The 24204-nt window shown below is 45.6% G+C and overlaps 1 protein-coding gene across 1 annotated transcript in view; it reads left to right on the forward strand.

Moving 5' to 3' along the window:
- LOC122796287 (glutathione S-transferase A-like) overlaps positions 1 to 24204 on the forward strand; it is a gene marked incomplete in the record, with an annotated part of 463645 nt that overhangs the window by 165678 nt on the left and 273763 nt on the right. Inside the window, 1 exon segment of the mRNA XM_044064645.1 lies at positions 21538 to 21643. Within this exon segment, the coding sequence (XP_043920580.1) occupies positions 21538 to 21643 (106 nt within the window).

The raw sequence follows: 24204 nt of genomic DNA on the forward strand, positions 1-24204 counted from the left end.
AAAACTGACTCTACCTCCTTTCGAACCAGCAGCTACAGCAGAATTACAATACTTATCCTGGAAGACTGCTTTCCTGCTGGCAATAACTTCAGCAAGAAGGGTCTCTGAACTACAGGCATTAATGGCAGTACAACCCTTCCTGATCTTCCATCAAGATAGTGTCCATGAGAACAAATCCTACATTTATGCCTAAGGTGGTATCCAGAGTATCTTTAAATCAGGCTATCCACCTTCCTACATTTTTCCCCAACCCACAGAACAGGGGAGAAAAGCTCTTGCATACCTTGGATGTACACAGACAATTACGCTACTACCTGGACAGGACAAAAAACAATAGAAAAACTGACCAGCTTCTGGTAGCATATGCAACAGGAAAGGAAGGAAAACCAATTTCTAAACAATCTCCAAATGGATAGGAAATTGCATTATATTTTGTTACTCCTACCATGGAAAGAAAACTCCAGAGAACATCGGGCCTCACTCCACAAGGGCTACAGTCACTGCCACAGCTTTCTTACAAGGAGTGGCTACCAAGGACATTATAAAGGCTGCTACTTGGACCTCCGTGCATACATTTGCCAAGCATTATAACTTACCTCTATACTCTAGATCCCGTGCTGGTTTTGCCACTGCTGTTTTGCAAGGGATCCTGACTACACCATAATCTATTCTTATTTCCTCCTCCCCTAGTTTAGCTATGGTATTCTACCCATTTGTAAGGACTGCAGATGCATCCTTGAAGGACATAGTACAGTTTTGTACCTACCATAAATGTAGATGTCCGAGAGGAATGCATCTGCAGTCAGGATTACCCACCCTCCTTCCCCTCTGAGGTACTCCTAGGGTACTTATCAATCTTCAGCTAGCTTGGGGGGGATCTATTATGGTGTATTTGTTTGTATATATGTACATACATGCTTATTTTGTGTCTTGCTCTCTACTATTTGGAAACTTTGGCACTTATCCAAATTTTGCCATCCAAGAGGGCACCTGGCATCTGGGGCAAGAAACACTGAGGAAAATCGGGTAGTTTATACCCGAATAACTGCCGCAATGACATCGGGTGAAGTGCGACACCAGCCGAAGCCAGACCCAGACTTTGGAATCCAGCCGACCGAAGGGCTGCCTGACGACAGGACAACCCATTTGTAAGGACTGCAGATGCATTCCTCTCGGACATCTACATTTATGGTAGGTACAAAACTGTACTTTCCCCTCCTATTCTAAACATCTTTTTGGTCATTCCAAAATTCAAAATAACACTTCCCAACAGCTGCTTCCTATGCTAGGCAAAGATGCCTGGTTGGCAGCCTTAGACTTGAAGCTTACCTGCACATCCCCAATAAGGGAATCTTGCATGCACTACCTACGCTTAAAGGCAGGCTGCATGCACTACCTACGCTTCAAGGCAGGCTGCATGCACTTTCAATTCTCTGCACTTCCCTTTGGCTTATCTACTGCGCCCAGGGTATTCAGAAAGTGTCTAGCTCCATCCATTGCATTTTGCAGGCAGAGAAACTATTCAGATGTACCCCTAGGACGATTGTCTGATTCAGGCAGAAAGCCAGGATTTGCTTTTAAAACATCTGGCATTCGTAAAGAATCTTCTAACCTCACTGGGGTACACAATAAATGAAAAATAATCTCACCTAGTACCTTGCCAACAGATTGTATTCCTGGGAGCAAGCTTGAACCCATCTACCCAGATGGCTGTCCTCACCTTCCCAGATGGCTTTCTTCACTCCAGAGAAACAAGTTTATTTGACCTACTTCAAACTACTGGCCACAAAAGACCCAGCTATCTGCAAGGAAAATTCTGCAAGTCTTGGGGTTCGTGGCCTCTTGCATCCTACTCTTTCCATATGAAAGACTACATATGAGGAAACTACAGTGGTATTTAAGCCTATGGTGTCAACATTCTCAGGATCTGGACTATATTCCTATCACTCCTTGTATCGAGACAGAGTTCCTTTGGTGGGCAGAGGCATGCTACCACAACAAGGGGCTCCCTGTCACTCTACCCCCTGCCACCCTAACGGACACCTCGGACATGCAAGAGGAGCTCACTTTGCAGGCCAGTGTATTCAGGGCAAATGGAACCAGACATGCACCTGCATATCGACCAAAAAATGTTAGATGTACAAAATTCCCTGACAGCCTTCAAAGGCCACTTTCTTCCAGGACCATTATTAGTAGTCTAACACCACACTTATGTGGTACATAAGCAGGGGGGAACCAACTCTTACTCTCTGCAGACTAGCCATGGCTCTGTGGAACACAGCCTTGAGATGACCTAAGCAGAAATCTCGTGGACCCACACAAATGGAAACTGGAGCCAAAAATTTTCAACCTCTTGAACAGAGGACTCCAGAGATGGACCTGTTTGCCTCCCCTCAGAACTACCAATTGGACAAATTGACTTTCCACAGTCAAGTTTGGAAAGTGGATGTCCTGTCCTTTACCTAGGAAAGCCTCTGTTTATGCCTTCCACCTCTGCCTCTCCTCTCGAAGGTTCTGCTAAAGATCAAACTGAACTAGCAAAGGACAGTACTGATTGCATCAGACTGGCCACTCCAGCACTGGTGTACTCCCTCTTGCGCAGTATGACACTGCTGGAACCATGGCACCTGCCTCTGATCCCTTTCCTGCTGAACCAGTAGGCAGGCCAGATTCTGCACCCTCCGCTTCAAACCATGAACCTTGCAGCCTGGCTAATTCCTTGAGCTCTCCAATAGCAGAAAATTATATGCTGAAAAGTGGAAGCTACTGTTCCTGGAGCCAGATTCAGGGGATGGGCACAACAGTGCCCAGCGTACCTCATACTTCAGTACGTAACAGAATTGCTCCACAAGGGCCTATCCTTGTCAATTCATGCCTCTACCATTTCAGCACATTAGAATACTGAACCACCCCTCTTCTCTCACCCCCTGCTAATGCAATTCTTCAGAGGGGCCAAAAATTTAAGGACCCCCAGGAGAGCCCCTACTCAAGCCTGGGAACCTTAACTTTGTATTGGAAAAGCTCTCTCCCTATTACATTCATTTCTGCTAGAAGCACCATGGAAAACCTACCCCACCAGGAATTGGATCACATTCAAACAGGGCTGCATCTGTCTCTAAGCCTTTCTCAGAGGTGTCCCTACCAGGGACATCCTAGAAATTGCTACCTGGAGCTCTGTACATACCTTCACCAAGCATTGCCACATGCCTATTTTTTCTAAATCCAGAGCTGGTTTTGCCACTGCAGTCTTGCAGGGCTTAATAGCTGGCCCTAACTTCCTCCTCCCTTCCTTAGCTTTGGGAATCAACCCAAATGTGGTGACTGCAGCAGTGAAACACTAAGAACATAGTACAGTTGTGTACACTTGCCATAAATGTAGATGTTTGTGTGTATTCACTGTTAGTCCTGGTTACCCTGCCTCCAGCCCCGAAATTTCTCTTGGCTCTACCTTTCCTTTGGTGTAATTTAGGCTTTCTGGTGTATTTTTTTTTGGAGGGGTACCATGACATTGCTTCCCATTGTGGGGGCACCTGACATCTGGGGCAATGTAATGGCATCTGCTGTGTTTATACCCCTGACTACTTGACATGGAAGAGATGGCATCCGACACAGGAATCCATGACTCTGGTATTCAGGCCAGCTGAGGGCTACCTGCAGGCAGATAACCCAAATGTGGTGACTGCAACAGTGAATACACCATCTACATTTATGGTAAGTGTACACAACTGTACTTCTACTCAAGTCCAGGCCAACACTAAGGGACTCTGGCTGACAAAGTTTGCAGACTATTGCAGGTCCAGAGCAATTAACTCCCCAAGTGATGACGTCCTACAGAAAGACCTCACTGAGAACGACTGGTGTCAGAACCATGGCCTTAAAGCTCAATGCCAAAAAGTGTGGACCATCCCCGTTGGTAATAACCCAGTTCCCATGAATTACTACATCGATGGTAGTCCACAGAACACAAGGTGTTGTAAGATCTGTGAACACAGGTTGACAGCAACCTCTTTTGGCCACCACATGTCCACTGGTGTCAGGAGGACACCATTACTAAGGGTTTTGCATCCAGGAAGAAAGGTGGTCTCCCTCTAAATTTCCCTCATTAGGCCAATCTGAGTACAATGCCCCATTTTGCATGTACCTCACTAGACACCTGCAACAATTGGAGAGGCTACAAAGTACCTCAGAGGATCCTAGGCCTATATGGACACTCAAAACAACTCCCAACTATTCTCTCATACGCCTACTTAGAGGTGATCTCTGCTTGACTTACAAGCACATGTCTGAACCAGTTCTGTTAGAAATGCTATATTTAAAAATCCCAATCCCTCTGCACCACACTCCATAGATCTCCTCATTACCACAATCAACAGAACGTGCTGGAGGGACAGGTTCATAACCCAGAGACAGTCCATGCTATTGAATAGACTTCCCATACATGTCAAACAAAGCATCGCATTGGCCCTCTTCAAGAGAAATATTGATAAGTGGATGGGAAATAGAAAATTCACCCCAGGGGTCACTCCAGTGGCTCTGCTCGACAGGCACTGGGAACTAGGGTCAGGTGGCACGATGCCAGGGTAATCCTATGGGCTAGGTTTGTAAAGGCTCCAGGCCCATTAGCCTAGTACAAACCTATGAACTCCTGTCACAGTAGACTAAAACATTTGGAGAAATAAACCATTGAGGAAGCAGCTGCCTATCTTTTGCTCGTGCTCCTGTAGTAGGTAGTGGCAACTTCAAAAAGCACACAAATGGGGTTATGAATGGTGGGACATTGGCTGTCAGAATGCTGCCTCCAGCTAGTTGCTTGCAATTGGTGTCACAGTGGGTATTAACTGATGTGAATTGCTGTCATCCTCACAAAGGTAGAGGTCACCAAGGCAAAGCAGATGTGACATACACTGTGCACTCTATGACAACTTGGTGATGGAATCGTCTTTCTCACTGGCACATAGAACTGGAACATGTGTCCTCATTTCTATCTGACCACCTGCTTGCACATGCAAATGCTAATGGACACCACTCATTTGACTTTAAAGCATGGCAAATTCTGCTAATTATCTATGAATGTCTCCCAAGTATTTCTAGAGCTGCAGAGGAAGGTGCATTGCCAAAGAGTATTTACTTATTGCTGGGTCATTGGAAGTGATGCATCTACGTAACATTTACATAGTTAAGCAGGTCTTTAAAGTGGTGCTTTATTATTGGCATAAAATTAAAAACTGAAAAGTTCTAAACCTAAGCAGACAAAGGAACCCCCCCCCGTCTAAGGTGTTTAACTCTGTTGGCAGATCAGAAGTGGGAAGAGGAGTTTCCCACATTAACACTAGAAATGCCTTATATTTTCAGCACTAAGTCAACATCCATCAAAAATATAGTTAAGCTCAATAGCATCAAAAATCAAATTGTGCATCAACTGCAGGGGTTAGTTTATGATCTTGCTGTAAACTATTATGCAGCCTTTCAGTTGTCAAAGCTGGAAACGGAGGTCTAGTTAAGGGCCACTGCTTCACAAAATCTAGTTAAAACCTTCACAAGTGGTGCTTTAACGTGCAGATATAAGATCTCAGAGGGCTAGTCACAGTAGGGTTTCTTAAGTGTTCAGTTCCATCTAAGTTTTTCTTGTGTACTGTAACTCTCATACCAATTCACTTTGTCAGGATTCTGGAGTTTTAAAAAAATAAACAGCACTGACCAACTTTGCATTCCTTGCAACAGATTTTGAATTTGACCAGTAATCTTTGCTTATTTTGGTTCTTACTTAAATGCATAACACTGTGCATATGGTGCTTTGCATTTTTTAAACTAAATTAAAAAAAGTTAAACGCATGACTGCAGCAGATACCTTGGAAGTTTCTTTCTGCTAAAAAGTTAGTTAACATAACCATGCAATACACGTGCATGTGGTAACTAACTGGAGCTAATATTCCCAGTGACTATGGCTATTAACTTCTTGCCTCCAAAAAAAATTAGGACAAATATTTAGTGAGTTTAAAAAGGGAAGCTTAGTAATAAGACTAGGAAAGTGAGAAACTCTGGCATGCTCTACAAAGCAGTAACATCCGAAAGCTATGAAATTACAGCATGTTCCACATATAGTGGAACAAAAATAGTGTACTGTTTGGTTTCCTAGGGGAAACCTATTTCTCAGTCGGGGGGAGGGGGTGGAGCATGAGAGAGGACAACAGCTCGCATGAGGTTTTCTTGTAGTAAGGTGAACGTGGGACACCCTGTATATCTGAAGTATTAATGTTCTGTAATGTGACAGCTTGCAGTTATGTATTTGACTATTGATTGCATTTGTGCTTTTTAAAGTTCTGTAATGCAAACACCATACTGTTTTTACTGCATGAAGAGGAACGGTTGAAGTAGTTGACTCAATTCTTTCTGCACATATGGGTATACGGATCCGAGCCGGCAATGCTTTTTCAAGCATGGGTTCCAAGCTCCTCCCTTACCTGTATTACCTCACTTCCTCCTATCTAGCCCCAGATCTAATTTGCTGCTCTGAGTCAGCATCGTGGTCTCTGAGCTCTAAGCAAGGTGGTAAGGTGTTTTTTGTCTTTTTGGCAATAGTTGAGTGTGAGTACCTTTCCCCTTTTCCTCGCTTCGCGTTGGTAGTCGTGTTGTAAAATAGTGTTACTGGTTTCCCGCCTAGGCCCAATCCGTGTTGTGTGTGAGTTGGCAGTTGGGGCTTGTACTGTTTCTACTATGGCTGAACAGCCTAAGGTTCTATTTAAGAAGTGCAGTGTGGTCATAAGTCCTCACCAGCCGATGACCACGCTGTTTTATGTTTAGGGGTCGCCCATCTGTCTGCATCCTGCAACATTTGTTCAGGCTTTAACCCCAGGGCATTGAAGGATCATCGGACTAAGCTTGTGGTTAAGGGTCTGCTGCCAGCTTCTGCCCTGGAGTCTGCTTCGGTCTCCTCCCCAGCCAGTGACACTGCAGGCAGGGACTCAACCTCCCGCCAGGCATGCTTTGAGTCGTCCCGCAGGCATGCTTTGAGTCGTCCCTGAGAGGTAGGGACAGAAGGGAGAAGCGCCACAGAGGGACAGGCCCAGGAAAAGATTTGACGGAGTCTTTCTCAAGCTCCTCTTCAAAGGTACCTAGGTCATGTTCTCCTCTGCTCCGCTCTCCCAGTTTCTCGCCAGAGCCGACTGAGTCGAGGCACTCCCTTCAGATCTGGTCCAGACCCGAGTCTGTTGCTTCCTCCAGGTTAACTCTGAGCATCTCGGACCTTGATATGGACAGGCTAATGAGGTTCATTCAGAACCAGATTCAGGTGGGGGGTCTTAGGGGCCCTCTCCCATTGGTGAGGGACCATGTTCCATCCTATTGCTCCTTCCCTGATCCGACCTGATGCTTCGGGGTTCTCTGGTCAGAACTTTTTGGAGCTGTTGGGTCAGTGCCAATGGTTCTAGTGTCCCCTGCTGGCTGTTACCTTGAGTTCCTCAGATCTAATCTCTGATCCAGGGGAGTCTGACCCGTGGGTCGAGATCTCTCGAATCCCATCCTCTGTGCCCGGACTACCACGCCATCTGCTTGGATACCTGCTTCGGTGCTGGGAAGAGCCTCATCTTTGTTCTGCGGAGGTGTGCTTTCCATCGGCATTCGGGGCAGTTGAAAGGGTTCTTTCCCAGGGGTTGAGACCACAGCTCACCTACTCGGGTCCTACCCAGACCCCTCTGATTTTGGGTTCTTCTCCCATTACTCTGTCGCAGGGACAGCCCATGCCAAAGCAGCCCCAGGTTGTTCCCCTCAGGGAACATAGTCTTACGAATCCTCTCTAGTCTCCCACTGGAGAGTCTCCCAGTGGAGAGGAACCTCATAAGCGCAAGTGTAAGAGGAGCCCCTTGAACTAGAGTCCATTACCACTGATACGGACTTGGATGGAGAGGGTTCCCCCAGATCACCTACAGAGGATGTCTCGTTCAGAGACATTATGGAGATCCTCTGCCAAAGAGGTTGGTCGGCTCCCAAACCCTCTGCGGATGAGTCCGTATTCCTGGAGGCCTTTGGCACGGGCCCATCTACTTCCTGTATCTCCCCTACAGCCGACCCTTTGGTGGACCTTATCACCACTAGGGCATGGAAAGATCCTGACACCATAGAGCCTATACCCAAAAGGCCAAACAAAAGTCTTTCCCTGCCGTCAGACAGGCAGGCATGGTCTAAAGGAGCCCCAGTAGACTTTTTGTTGGTTGCAGCTGCCACAAAGGAAATGGCACAGGCCTCTGTTCATCCACCAGTCAGTCTAGTTCGATGGATTGTTTTGGGAAGTGCATGTACTCAGTGACATTTTCTATTCGTGCGCTGAATTACTTGGCATGTTATCCGACTGCAGCGAGACCTTTTATCGGAATTCACTGAGTTGCCCCGAGTCTCTGCAGCAGGACAGGCAGCCTTTCACTGCAAAGATGACTACACTGAAATCTGTGACTAATACCTCTGTGCGTCTCCTCTCCCATGCTATGGAGGGAGCCGCTAGGGCTGCTGGTACAGGTGTTGCCTTGAGTCGCACCTGGATCAGGTTGTCAATTTGCAGACCCCTTTAAGGCATCTTTCATAAACGCCCCTTTCAATGGATCATCACTATTTGGGAAGACTGTGACAGACTAACCCAGAGTGAGGACTCCCGACTGTCAGCCATCGGAATCCACTTCTCTAACCCCAGAGGTCCTTTTCCAGGAACCAAAAGGGCAAACGTTGTGGCTCCAGAAATCTGTCCTTGGCAGAGGGGGACAAGACCGACGCTGTCCCAGAGGCAGAGGTGGTCCCAGAAACTTCAGGTCTAGGGAACCCTTTTCCGACAGACCTGTACAGCAACCCTGAGGGGTTGCCTGGCTGCTCTACTCTGGAGGCAGTCTGGGGAAGATTTTCCTTGCATCCAGTGGCATGGAGTCAATTACTGCAGACCGCTGGGTATTAAACATCATATCCAGAGGATATTCTATCCCCTTCATTTCATGCCTCATTACTCCAGCACGCCTTCCAAATGTTCCACCTGCTCACAGGGAAGGCTGCAGCTTTAGATGTTTCAAAGCTGCTACAAAAACAAGATATCGAGCCGGTCCACCCAGATCAATCCGGATCAGGCATCTACTCCAGGTTTAGTGCCAAAAGAAGGGGGGACCTCAGGCCCATTCAGGACCTGTCTATCCTCAACCTGTCGGTAGATTAACAAATTACGGATGGTCACTACAGTTTGAGTGCAGCTGGATGTGCTTGTTAGACCTCCAGGATGCTTACTATCACATCAAGGTCCACGAGCTCCAGGAGGTTTCTACGCTTCTGGCTAGGGGCCAGTCACTTTCAATTCGGAGCCCTACCCTTTGGTCTCACCACAGCCCCCAGGGTGTTTACCAAGGTTATGGGAGTCGTAGCTGCTCACCTGAGACTTCAGGGCATTCAGGTGTTACCCTACCTAGACTGGCTCTTCACTGCATCCACCAAACTTCTCTTGTCAGGCCCTACACTACTCCTCTGTCTGGCTCACAAATTAGACATCACTATCAATGTCAACAAGTCACACTTGGTTCTGGTTCAGAGACTCCATGCATCGGCGATCTTGGATCACTGTAGTCAAAGCAGCCGATGTTCTCAGGGCCCTGGGTTCCATGTCTGCCGCAATCTCTATCCTCCCTCTTGCACGTCTTCACATGAGGGTCCTTCAGTGTAATCTTGCAGTTAAATGGTCCTGGCTAGACCTTCCGATAAATTTCGACATGCAGAATGTCACTACAGTAGTGGCTTCAATCTGCCAACATTTTCGTGGGGTGCAACTTTCTAGCTCCTCCGGCTCAAGTCAGTGACCACGAATGCTTCCCAGCTCGGGGGGGGGGGGGGCACTTCCTGGGAAGAATGGTCCAAGGCACGTGGTCCCCCCAAGAGACCAAGCTACACATCCATGTCCTGGAGATGAGGGCAGCCTTCCACCCTGTCCTACCTCCGGGGACGGTAGCCATTCAATCAGACATGTCTGTAGTCTGGTATATAAACTGGGAGGGACCCGATCCTACCCACTTTGTCACGAGGCCATGAGGGTTTGGGAGTGGGCCATATCCACCAGCCGGTTTCTCATAGCAAAGCATATCCTGGGACACACCCAACATTCTAGTGGACAGTTTCTGCATGGTAATCCTTCTGCCTTGAGTGGTAATCGGTGGCGGCGAAGATCTTCCGTGTTTGGGTTCAACCTTGCTGCGATCTCATCTCCTTCCAACGCGAAGTGCAGCAACTTTGCTCTGACCCCCCCCCCCCCCCCACCACCGGGGATGTCCTCAGGGACGCTCTAGTCCATGCTTGGCCTCCCGGGCTACTGTATGCTTATCCCCCATTACCTCTTATTCCGAAGTTCCTTCAGAGAGCTTGCCGGCTGCAGTGCAAAGTAATTTTCATAGCTCCCTTCTGGCTGTGTCAAGTGTGGTTTCCCTTCCTATGGTCTCACCTGTTGGTTCCTCCATGTACTTTAGATCCATGTCCGGATCTGATTTCTAACCAGTCGGGCTTGCCCCTGCCCAACCTGGACAGTCAAGTTGACTGAGTGGCTGCTCCAGTTCCCATGATAATCGGGACTCCTGGAGTTTTGTCCCCTGTTAAGAATATTCTGGTAGCTTCTCAAAGCCTCCACTAGGAAACTCTAATAGCAGGTGGAGACAGTTTTGCATTTGGGCGCCTTGGTACAATCTGAACCAATTTACAGCCGTGTTCTGGTCGTACTTGATTTTCTGGCCGATCTTTTTCGATCAGGTGCTAGTGCTTCCACCATCAAGGTTCAGCTGGCTGCCATCTTTAATTTTCATGCGGTTGAAAATAAGGTTGCTCTGGCTTCTGACAAATTGTGCAAGGCTTTCCATAAGGGCACTTTTTTTTATTGTGCCCACCAGTTAAACGGTGACCCCCTGGGATCTGACTTAGTCCTTCAGGCTTTGAACCCCCCCCCCCCCTTCAAGCCAGCTGGTTTGGTTCCAATGAAGTTTGTCGTAAGACAGCCTTCTTGGTCGCCATCACTTCAGCCAAGAGTTTCAGAGTTGCAGGCTTTATCCTCCTTGCCCCCTTATTTGGTTTTCCACAAGGATAGGGTTTTGCTGTGTACAAACCCTTCCTTTCTTCCCAAGGTGTCCTCAGCCAATATTAATCAGTCTATCAATTTGCCAGTCTTCCCAAATTTCCAAAATAGAGGTGAACGTAAGCTTCATTTATTGGATGTCCATAGACAGCTTCGTTTTTACCTCCATAGGGCTAAACCCTTCCAGATGTCAGATCAATTGTTCTTTTTCAAAAACATTTTTGGGCAAAGCAGTTTCGAAAGTGTCCTTAGCAAGGTGGATCACTCTTTGTATTGCACAGGTTTAGAAGGACAAAGGTTCATCTCCTGGTGCATTGAAGGCTCATTCCACTAGAGCAATGGCCACTTCTGCAGCTTTCTGGTCAAGAGTTCTGTTGGACGATATCTGTGCAGCAGCGATTTGGGCCAATTCGCACACATTCATCTCATTATAAATTGGATCTGATTTCTAGAGGGAGAGCATCCTTTGGCTCTGCAGTGCTCAAATATATCCTTCCATAAGGGCCTCCCAGGAATACTAGTAGCTGGGGACTCTGTCCCATATGTGCCGAAAGAATGAAGTCCGCTACTTCAGATTAAGAAGTTATGTTCTTACCATAACGTTCCATCTGAGTGGTAGACTTCGTTTTTCTGCACCTTCCCTCCCTCCCCCTCACTCTTCAGGTTTTTTCCTGTTTGATTGTGGTTATGTTGCCATTTAGTGTCAGCAAACTCCATCTGGGGCTAGATGAGAGGAAGTGAGGTAATATAGGTAAGGGAGGAGCTTGGAGCTGATGCTTAAAGTTTTTTGCCAGCTCCAATCCGAATCTGATCCGTATACCCATATGTGCAGAAGAATTAAGTCTACTACTCAGATGGAACGTTATAAGAACATCTTTTTTCCAGGGTGAAAGGACTGGAGGGGGTGGTACTTCAGCAGTAAAACAGGGAAAACAAGGGGCGTTATCCAAGCATTGCAGCGCCTGTACATTCTAAGCAACAACGCGCGATAGTTACAAGTTGGAAGATGGCTGATGGTAACGGATACCCAAATAGGATGGCTGACTAAAAACAATTATGGTTTTCACTAGCGGTAATAACATTTTACAGTGACAATCAAAAGATAGGGGAGAAACGCCTATTTAAAATGAGATCTGTTCAGAATCATAGTGGTCCTTTTAAGATGCTGTATGCCAGTACAGGGCCAGAAGCTACACTACTGTCTTGCACGGTAAATTCTTTAAAACGTGCCCTTAGACTGAGCAACATTGGCATGGTGAATTTACTTTCCTCAAAGTTGCTTGGAACTACTCCAACTGCTTTTGGCAGTGCCATGTGCTTCACTACTCCAGGCAAACCAAGTCACTGTGCTGCATAATTATCTGAATCGCTTGATCAACCTGTGGGTTTCAGATCCGAGCCGGCGGCTTTCCAAGTTAAGATATGAGCTCCATGCTCCTCCCCCTTACTCGTACTACACTGCAACCTCCTTCCAACCCCCCCAATCTAGTTTGCCATGGCTTAGCCAAGACTATCTGAGCTGCGGGTAGAGTAGGATATTCCAGCTTTGTGCAAAAGTTAGTGTGCATGGATAGCATTTTCCTTCCCTTTCGTTCTCTCTGGTTTCCATTCAAAAAAATATATGTAGTAGTAAAACTTTGTATTTTTTAGTGTAGGCCTCCCTTTCCCACCTTTGCTGTGTGTTTGGGTAGGGCTTTAGCCTTTTTTGTTGTGGGGGTTGTGATGTCAGACTGTCAAAAGCAGACTTTCTCCAAATGCATAGTGTGGCCATAAGTTGTCCCTGGCTGATGGCCACACTGCATCATGTTTGGGGATTCCCCACCTTTCTTCAGGCTGCAAAGTTTGTGCAGCCGTTAACCCATGGGCTCTGCAGGATCACAGGGCCAAGTTAATTTTGACTGGGCTTCTGGCAGAATCTGCTTTGTCCTCTATGGCCACTGCTGTGGGCCATCAGTTTCTGGTCCTCCCCTGTCCAGGACACCCATTTCCAAATAGGGCAACAGAGGCCAGGAAGGAGAAGCATAGAGAGTAGTCGTAAGACCAGTGGACCAAGTCTGATCCTTTGGGTCCTGTTAAAGTGGTCACTACCCCAGACAAGACTCCTAAGCAGTCTTCCCTCTGCTCTGTTCCCCTAGATTTTCGGACGTTTGTCCTGCTTCAAGGTCTTCCCCTCATTAGCCTTCTTGGCCGGTGTCAGTGGCATCCTCCAGATAGACAAGAAGCCTCTGAGGCTGACATGGACAGATGAGGATTTTGCAGACTGTTGCTGGCTCCCCCTCCCGCTGGAGCGGGGAGTTCAGCTCAGATGTTTGCCCCGATAGCTCATTCTCCATCCCTGGGTTTTGGGAGCCCCAGAGTCAGGGGGTCTGCACCATTGCTTCCTCCAACCTCTATGCTGGCCATGCCCTCGAATTTGTCTGAGCTCTGAGCCATGATTTGGGTGGTCTGATAGGGGGGATTAATCTGCACCATTATGGTCAGGACATACCATTTCTCTGGGTCTGTCTGTTCTGGATCTGGCTCCAATCCCTTTGATCAGAGGGGCTCTTACTTGTCCTGCTAGTTTCAGAGAAGCTAGTTCCCCTTCGGCCTTCATTGTGGAGATGGTTCTCAGGAGTAGAGACCCCTCACTCTTTCCTCTGATCTGTCCCTGCTCCCTCGCTGCTGTGTTTTCTGTCATTCAGTTCTCACAGAACATCCTGTCTGATGGGCCCCAGATGGTTCCCCTCAAGGAATATAAAGCTGTTTGAGCCCCCTCCCCCGAGGAGGTCCCTCAAGTGCAAGAGGAGGCACATGGACCCCCCCCGAGTCTCTCAGAGGATACCAACTTGGAGGAAGGGGAAGGCTCCTCCAGATCACCTCCCAAAGATCTCATTTGGAGACTTCATGGAAATTCCCCATCAGAGGGGAGTGTGGGCTGCCCAAAAGCCTTCCTCAGATGAGTTTGTATTCCTGGAGGTGTTTGCAGGCCCATCTATCTGTCTTCCCCCCCCCCCCCCAACCTCGGCTGCTCCTCCAGAGCTTGGAAGGAGCTGGACACTGTAGAACCTATACGTAAACAGCCAGACAAGATTTTGAGCCCTCCTATGGACAAGCCTGCATGGAGTAAGGGTTCCCCTCCCCAGTTGATGCCATGGTGGTGAAGGCCACTGAAAAGGATTTGGCGCAGGAGAGTTCCTCGGTCCATCCTCCAGACAAGTCTAGGGCGATGGATTGACTTGAAAGCAGACTTGTGCATCTGCTACCTTTGCTATAAGGGCACAACTACATGGCCTATGTGATCAGACTTCAGCACGACCTCGTGCAAGAGTATGCTGTCACTCCCCAGAGTCCATTTTGGCTAAGGATAAATGCTCATTCTCTGCATGTATGGCCACTCGTACGTCTGACTAACAACGTCCATACATCTACTCATGTCACGAGGGGCTGCTTACAGGTCCCAGCATTACCATGAGGGTCACACCTGGCTCTGGCTTTGCAATTTTTCAGAACCTTTTAAGGCGTCCATTAATATCCCTTTTGACTGTCCTTTTCCAGGAATCGGCAGGGGCAAAAAACTGGTTCTCAGCATTCCCAAGATGCTCTGGACTCCTTTTCCCCTAGAGGCAGAGGGGGACAAGGTGGACGCTGGCCCAGAGGCATAGGGGGACTGAAGTTCTGGAAACTTTTACAGATTGACCCGTGCAGCAGGGGGTTGCCTGACTGCTTCACTCTGGAGGCGGTCTGGAGGGGGGCATTTTTCAAAGCGCCTAACTCAATGGGAGTCCATAACATCAGATCGCTGGGTACTTTGGATAATATCCAGAGACTATTACATTCCTTTTCTGACCAGTTTTGTACCTTCCAAAGCACCTCCCAGACGTTCCACCCGCTTAAAGGGAGGTGGCAGCTTTGGAAATAGAAAAGCTGCTGAACAAGAGCTCAATCCAGCCAGCCCCCCTCCCAGACCAGTCTGGATCAGGCATCTGTTCCAGGTTCTTTGGTGCCAAAAGACTGGGGACTTGAGGCTGATTCTCCACCTATCCATGTTGAACCTGTCTGTTGCCAAGAAGTTCCGGATGGTTACCTTACAATCCATCCTGCTGTTCTTGCAGAAGGAAGACTGGATGTGCTGTGGACCTCAGTGTACTACCACATTATGATGGACAGGCGATCCAGGTTGTTTCTTTGCTTTCAGCATGGAGCCAAGCACTATCAGTTCAGGGTCCTACCTTTCGGTCTCACAACAGCCCCCAGGGTGTTTACCAAGGTTATGGCAGTTGTAGCAGCCCACCTGAGGCTTCAAAGCATTCAGGTCTTTCCATACCTGGATGATTGGCTCTTCACCGCCCCCTGCAGGCATCAACTTTTTCAAGCCAGAAATTCATTCTTTCAGCTGTCAAATTTACTTGGTATTGCAATAAACCTTGCAAAGTCCTCTCTTCAGCCTGTTCAGATTCTGGACTTCAGCAAGAATAGATTCACTCCAGGCCAAGGTATTGTCTCAAGACAGACTTCAGAACCTGATCCTCCATGTCTTGGCACTTCAGACTTCACCCCCAGGAGAGCTAGTTCTCAGGGCCTTAGGGTCCATGGCAGCAGCTATAAATCTGATTCCTTGTGAATGTGGACGTTACAAGTTCAGTAAGCTATAAATCTGGTTCCTTGTGAATGGGGACGTTACAAGTTCAGTGGTCTGTTATACCAACCCTTAAGTTAACCAATCCCTCTAAGAAAGGTGTGCAAAAATTGCATAATTTTAGGATACCCCTTTATTGCGACCCCAAGCCATGGTGACCATGGAAGCCTCCTGGCTAAGGTGGGGAGGACATTGCTCGGGCAGGAGTGTCCAAGCATGTGGACCCTGAGACCATTCTGCACATCAGTGCTCTAGAGATGAGGGTGGTCCTAGCATTGCAGTCCCTTCCTGCTTCTCTTCCTCTGGGAACGATTGCAATTCAGTCAGACATGTCAGTGGTCTGGTATATCAACAAATGGGGGAACCAGTCCTACCCGCTTTGTCGAGAGGCCATGAAAGTGTGGGAATAGACCATCTCCAACAGATGGCAACACACATCCCAGGTTGGTCCAACATTTTAGCGGACAAACTGAGCAGGACTATCCTTTTACCCTACAAGGTCTCTGAACCCTTATGTAGCAGAACAGATCTTCAAGTGGGGTCCGCCTTTCTGCAATCTCTTCACATTGCTATCCAATGTGAAGTGCAGCAAGTTTGTCGCTGTGATTCCCCCTGGGGGGGGGGGTGAGACGCTTGGCCAGCTGGTGGTCTTTGTGTATCCCCCACTACCTCTCATGGCAATTCTTGCAGAAAGCTTGTCTGGGGAGCAGGATTATCCTCCTAGCCCCATTTTGGCCTAGTTAAGTTTGGTTCCCTTGCCTATGGTCTCCTCTAGTAGCTCCACCCTGGATATTGGATCCCATTCCAGATCTCATTTGTCATCCCTCTGGATTTCCTCCCCCGAATCTGGATGGCCTCAAACTTATTGCTTGGTTGCTCCGGTTCCATTAATTGCCAGGACTCCCTTCTGTTAAGTCTATTCTGGTGGTGGCAAACACATCCTCCACCCAGGTGTACCATAGTAAATGAAAGCGTTTTTCCATTTGGGCTTCTCAGATTTGGATCAGTTTCCCGCCCCTATTCCAGCAGTATTAGAATTTCTCAGATTTTCCAACAGGGGCCAGCTCTTCCACTGGTCCAGCTGGCAGCTATATACATTTTTATGTGGAGAAAATTCAGGTCTACTAGCTGCTTCTAGGATTTGTAAGACTTTCATCAAAGGCACCTTTTTGCTGAGACCTCACATTTAAGCATCCTTCCCCTCTGTGGGATTTGACCTTGGTTCTTCAGGCCTTGGTTGTGCCCCCGTTCAAACCCACAGCATCAATTGATAAGTTTGTCGTGGAAGACTGCCTTCCTAGTTGCCATCACCTTGGCTAGGAGAGTGAACTTCTAGCCTTGTGTATGAAACCCCCATACTTGGGGAAACCCAAGGACAAATCCTTTCCTCTCTGAAGTTGCTTCGGTGTCGAATATTAGTCTATTAGTCTCCCAGTATTCCATTATTTTCAAAAAGGGGAATACAAGCTTCATTTGCTGGATTTCCACAGACCGTTGCACTTTTTGGGTAGGACTAAACCCTTTCGTAAGCCTGAGCTTTTTGGTTTCTTTTGCGAAGCCCTTTTTGGGGAAACCAGTTTCAAAGGTGACTCTTGCTAGATGGATTTCTCTTTGCATTTTGCAGGTGTACAGGGATCATAGATTACCAGAACCAGACAGGGTCCATACTCTCTGCTTGTTCTATGGCTACTTCTGCTGCATTTTGGTCCAGAGTTTCTCTGGATGACATTTGTTCAGAGGCTACCTGGGCTTCCTCTCTCTTTTTATTTCTCATAATTTGGACATGGTATCTAGGGGAAGGGCTTCTTTTGGTTCTGCAGTGCTTCGGATTATCCTTCCATAAGGGCCTCCCAAGGTCTTTGGTAACTGGGGACTCTGTCCCACAGGTTGATGATCAAATGAAGTTAACTACTTCAGATGAAGTTATATACTCACCATAACGTTCCATCGGAGTAGTTGGACTTCACTGTCAGCAACCTTCCCTCCCTCTTTCCCCCCTGACCTTAGTGGTTTACAATAGTCCTTAGATGTACAGTCTTGTGGGCCTAGTTTGTGTGATCAGGTCAAGTCTCTTGGGTTGATGTGTCGCATTGTGGGTGGCAAACTGTATCTGAGGGTTAGGAGGTTGCAGTGTAGTATGAATAAGGGGGAGGGGCTTGGAGCTCCGATCTTAGCTTGGAAAGCTGCCAGCTTAGATCCATATCTGATCCAAAACCCACAGGTTGCTGACAAATGAAGTCTTAACTACTTGGATGGAATGTTATGGTGAGTACATAACTTAAAACTAATGTGTGCAGATAAGAATTGTATGTGTGCAGATAAGAATTGTATATTGGGAGTAATCACTCCTTTTACCCCCTACTCCCACATTGCTGTAGAAGGGGAAGCTTAGTCTAGTTACTTGGATCTTTTTACATGTATACAGAGGGCAGTTGCAGAATGTATTGGTAAGAATATGGGAAGTATGTGGGCTTCTAGGTGGAAGAGCTCATGTTAAGAGCATGAGGAGGGTGCCTGCTTGCATTCATTATAATCAAATACCCACTCATGAGTTCTCAGCATCACTTGGGAGGCTGAGACAGTACTAAATGCTTAATATAAAGTTTTTATTTTCAGCACTTGTAATTCAGCTAAGAAATTGATTTAAATGTATTACAAGTTATTGGTTCTAAGAAATGGCTTTGGTTTACTTGCCTTCAAGTGAAGAATGAAGCGATTGCCTGTTATGGGTATCTGAGTAGGTATTTGCTTCTGATTTACAATACTTGTATGGAGAACCTGGATCTCCTCCATGCTAGTGCGGTCTGGAACTTGAGTATAGTTTTGGGACAAAGTTCTGTTTAGAATACAGAACACTGCTGTTTTTTTAAAACAATTTTTAATACATTCAAAATTGTAAATCGCATAAAATCATAGTAAAAACTAATGGAAATGAACCAATTGAAGCATTTACATAGACATCCATAAATATATTTACAGTGTTGATATCTGATTATAATACATATTTACATTATGAAAGAAACTAATGTAATTAGAGATGTGTTCAAGTTTTGTAGATTAACCCACAGTTGAAGATTGTTTTTTTGGTTGTGCTTGAGTATATAGTTAATTGCAGTTGGCATACAACATTCAACAGATTCTTGAACTCAGAAAAGGAAGGAGATTCTGAAATCCAATTTTTTTGTTATGGTCTTTCTGGCTACTGCCAGTATTGCCCGTAATAGTGGATACTTTATTTTTCTGACACTTTATTTTTCTGACACTTTATTTTTCTGACACTTTATTTTTCTGACACTTTATTTTTCTGACACTTTATTTTTCTGACACTTTATTTTTCTGACACTTTATTTTTCTGACACTTTATTTTTCTGACACTTTATTTTTCTGACACTTTATTTTTCTGACACTTCTGACACTTTATTTTTCTGACACTTTATTTTTCTGACACTTTATTTTTCTGACACTTTATTTTTCTGACACTTTATTTTTCTGACACTTTATTTTTCTGACACATTGTGGAACAGAAGTGTTAAGTATCTGTGGAACAGAAGTGTTAAGTATCACCAGAGATTTATTTAATGTGAAATTGTCTGAATAAAGTGCCTGTAGTAAATTATTTTCCCCAAGAAAGTATTTAAAGTATGGCATTTGTTAAACATATGCTCCCAGTTTGTCTATTTAATTTACATTTATTACAAATATTTTGTTTTATCCATTAATAGTGTAGAATGATCTGTAAGCTTGAATTGGAAATCATATACCTGGAGATATAAAGTAGTTTTCCTTGCTGATTGTAATGTTTGCTTTGTCTAAATCTGTAGGAAGATTGACAGAGTAAAAATGGTTTCAGAAGTTCTGTGGACATCTGAAAGTTTCTTCCCTTATAGTTCTATAAGTTTGCCAGAATATATAACACTGCTGTTTCTGACAGGTTCAGTTTAGTGCTAAAGTTTTGCCAGCTTCTCAAAATAGTCTTTCAGCAGACTTTAGCACATCTTTGGTAAGGATCTTCATCTTGCTGGAGGTAAAACCTAGAGCCAAATGGTGTAGGGTACAGATAGACTAGTGGGGGTGGGGCTGCAGCATGGTAAGCATTTGTAGGGGGAAACTGCAGTTGTCCTTGGAACAGAAATGCTTTTGTGCTGAACTATCCTGTCAGGATTAGGGCAAGCTGTTCTGCCAGAGCCAAGATGACTTGTGCTTAGGGTTCCTAATGGTATCTTCGACTTGAAGTGTTGGAAAAGCAGTGTTAGTGAAGAAATGCCAGTATGAAGTGAAGTATAAATTGTTAAACTTGCACTATGTGCTTGACCACTCTCTCTTCCATAGGCAAGATTGTTTTAATTGGGGAGGTGCACTGTAAACGTAAGCTGTGTGAAGTGGTGTGCAACTGCAATAGCTATTCTAGGTCCTATTGAGGTTGGAATATAAAACTGTCCTTAGCTCAGTATAGTAGCCTTGGTTGTAACATTCATCCTTTTCTGTAGGTAAAGCTTCCATGAAAATGGCTTTCTTCAAAACTACTGCTGCCTAGCGTCTTCTAGCACATGACTAGTGGGGGTACATTATAGATTAACTGCACATGGAGATAAGCACAGTAGTCCTGATTATGGGTACTGAACTGGAAAAAATGTCAACCACCTCGACACTAGGTTGCGTAACTCCTCCCCTGTAACCTAAAATTTTACCGATACTTGGGAGTTATATGCGCATAGGACTTTAACTGGCCATTAATAAAATTGCATTTGCTGCTGCTCTGGCAGTGAGAAACAAGTTACCCAATGAAATAGTACTCTACTGCCTTTTTAGTAAATTACTCCAATGTCTCCACATCTCTAATTGCATTTGGGTTAAATGTTCCACTACATTGTTTTTACTGTCTTACTGTTCTGATTTAACACATGTGAGAAATGTGTTGCATTTTCCTGTAGACTGCTTTCATCTCAACTTCATAATTAAGTGCAATTGGCTAGTGAAACTCTTACTTGACTGGTTAAGACTATTCTTTCTACTGTTTGAGACTTGTAGAGTTGTACTACATTTGTAGTTGGCCCAGGAAATGTTTTAACCAGTTCGCCCTTCTTTCCTAAATATTGTCAATGTTAAATGATAGTTGAAGCGTTTATTGTGGGTAGGTATGCCACAGCAGTTGTCCACTAAACTGGCTGCATATAATGTGATACTTTATCATAATGGAATAAAATGTCTGTAGCAAATGCAAGCTAGCAGTGTCATTGTGTTTTTGTAAGATGGTTTATAATTGTTTCACAAATTGGTTTTAATTTTTGCAAAGTGCAGGTGGTGTAAAAACCGACAGGGCATTTAAATCAGTCTAATAACCAATGGTTTGCTGTTCTGTATTTTCACAAAGCTTAATTAAAGACTCACTTTTCCCATACACCAGCCAAATAGCTAGTGGTAGTTTCCCATGATATGCTGACTGCTTTGACAGTTGGCAGGGTTAAAACTGAGCTGCAGTTGTGTTGCTCTGGTTTTGATTATAACAGAGCTCTCTAGGCCTACTGTGACTGTCATTTAATCAGGCAGTGCTTGAGGGCAGCTAGGATCCTCTAGTTACTGGATATGCAGGCCAGGGACCATCAGATTTTCATCCCAAGCCTACAGAATGAAAATGGTTTATATGTGGCTTTTGCAGGAATGTCTGTCTTGATCTGAGAGTCTGCTACCTCTAGAAAAGCAGGTGGTAGATTAACTGGGCCTGTAGGAAGTCAAAAAGTCACCTGTTCAGATTTGGTGATCTTGATTTGGTATTTGTTCATTTTACTAAAAGTAACTTTGTTCTGTAGCACACTTGGTCAGCCTGGATTACAATTTTCTTTTTCAGGATGTGTTTAAGTCTCAAGGAGTGCAACTCATGCCTGATGATCCAAGGGAAAAGGCTCTTGTTCTTCAGCGAATGTTTGAATCCGACAATTTAACTCGCAAGATTGGTAAGATGTACTCATGGGTAGTTCACTGAAGTTGTCAAACTTGTTTTAAATGCTTTGGCTAGAGTGGATATTTATAAATAGTTGGGCTGAACCCTGAGCTTTTCTGTATCTGACTTTGAATTACTGCAGTTTAAACCTAGTTGCCATATAGCACCTTAACATTCTAGCATTTCTAGTTAACAATATGGAATATTGGCAAGGCTGATTGTATAGTGAGCATTTGGGACCAGGTGCAAGTTTCTTACCATGATTTGTGATCTCGTGGGGGAGGGGTAATGCATGAATTTGATTCTTGGGTAGAACCGTGGCTTAAGTGGGATCCCTTTTGTACAAGAGGGGTAGTTGTACAGTGACCTAGCTGTTGATACTGACTTGTTATGGTACCTTGTGTAGTCATTCAGATTAATGAATGCTCAAAGTTTGGTACTAAACCAAAGCTGTTTCTTGGTGGACTTATTCCAGTCAGTGACACTTCATTATGCTGACTACTAGAAGTATGGCTGTCAGTTGATGCATTACAAAAACCTAGTATTAAATCCCCCCCCCCCCCCCCCCAGTATTGGAGGCTGCATGATGCACATTGTGGTGGTTTAAGTCTGAGATGGTAGAGGGCTCAGTCTAAACTGAGCATGTGCCTTTAGCCAGGCATGGTATTTCCATTTGTGGACTGCGCCTCCCACAGAGAGGGGCTTTGAGTAGTGATTTTTTTTTACTGTCTTGCATGTGTTCTCAAAAGGCAGCTGCTCACATGGCCTCATGCCAGTTAAGGTGTTAGTGTTTCACTGTTGCAGTCATTACATTTGGGTTATCCTGCTGGCAGATTTGCCCTCTGTCGGCCTGAATTCCAAAGTCTTGGGTCCTGCATCGGTTGCTGTCGCTTCTTCCCTGACTGGTATAAAAGATACAGCAGGCGCCATTTTATTTAGTCTTTCTTGCAAACTGCTTCTGCTTCAGGCACCGCGCGGCAAGTGCCAGTCGGCAGACTCATGAGATGTTCATGTTTGAGTTTTCATTAAAAGCCAAGTACCCCGTTGGGGGAAACTTTTTTTTTTCTTACTCCAGACCGATGTCGAAGTTAATTGTATATCTTGTGAGAAGCAAATACCTCATAAGGACTTTCATTCTTACTGTATTCCTTGCCTAGGCCCTGACCACGACATTGCTAGTTGTCGGTTTTGTGCTAGATTTAACCAATGCACCAAGCGTCTGATTTTGCATTAAGCTATTCTGGGTGAAAATTTAATTATACAATGTTGCCCGATAGCCATCAGACTACCGGAGTTCACAAAAGAAAAGGACAGGCAACAGAGGTCCAAAACCGACTAAGCTTCTCCTAAGCAAGTCGCCGGTTCTCTGAGGTGCTTTTGCAGCCCCTGATGGCTGCTACTTTAGTCGCAAGCCGCTACAGACTCCCACGTGGTGTTGAAGCCTTGAAGACTATTCCCTCTGAGTCCAGAGCCGCTGAGCAGGCATCTGCTTCTGAGGGTGTATTCAGACCTACTTCAAAGACTAAGACACCTTTAGGCAAAGAAGTTCACCAGTCTCAAGGACAGGCCTCCGTGCCCAAAAAAGATGCTCCAAAATTGCTGAAGACTTAAATTACCTTGATCAGGGCTTGGTTTCCATTTCTTCCTGATTCCTCTTCTGATCAGGAATGCCCCCCCCCCCCCCATTGATTCTTCTGATGCTGAAGAATCAATTCCTTCAGCTTCTCCTGAGGACTACTCTTTTTGGGAAACCTTGCATACCATGAGGGAGCACTTTCACTGGGAGAGCCAAGACTTTTCAGAATCTAAGAAAAGGCTCAGATTTCCTTTTACTACCTCAACACCAGCCCAGGTGGACATTGTAGGCTGTGTTCTGAGTCTAGTCTGACCCCTACCTCTACCTCCAGCTGCCGAGCCGGACAGATACTACAGGGTCCCTGACTCTCTCATATATTTTCAAAAAACCCTTCTGCAGACCCAGAAACCATTTCTCAGGGTCCAAAGGGGGTCAAGGAGTCTACTGCAAAAAAATCCTACCCCCTCTGACAGGGATTGCAGGGCTCTGGATAGATGGGGGGGAGGTTTACACATCTACTACTTTGGCTATGAGGGCTTTAAAATTGCCATATATCATGACACTGCTTAAACAGAAAATGATGGCAAATTCTGAATGTGCAGAAAAGGAAATGCAGGATTTATTGCATGTGGCTGAAGTTGGAAAGCATACTTTGCAATGTGGGTTTGATTCTCTGGAGGCCTCCTGCAGGGCCACTGTTGGGTTCTGTCATTAGGAGGCATGCTTTGTTAAAGGAACAAAATCTGCCTGATCATGTTAAAGCAAAATTATTAGATACTCCTTTACAACATGATTCCTTGTTTAGTGTTAAAGCAGACTAGGTTTTAAAGAAAATGGAAGACAAAGCTAAATCTATGCAAACTGTCAAGGATTTCTTACATGTACAGCCTCCTAGATTTAGCAGACACTGGCCTACAAAGAATTGGTCCTTTCCAGCCTCTGACCTGAGGGGCAGAGACGCCCTAGAGGCAGATCACAGCTGCAAGGATCCTACAGGT

The sequence above is a fragment of the Protopterus annectens genome, chromosome 3.part0 (assembly GCF_019279795.1).
Source record: "Protopterus annectens isolate FY-2018-M chromosome 3.part0, PAN1.0, whole genome shotgun sequence".
NCBI lineage: Eukaryota > Metazoa > Chordata > Ceratodontiformes > Protopteridae > Protopterus > Protopterus annectens.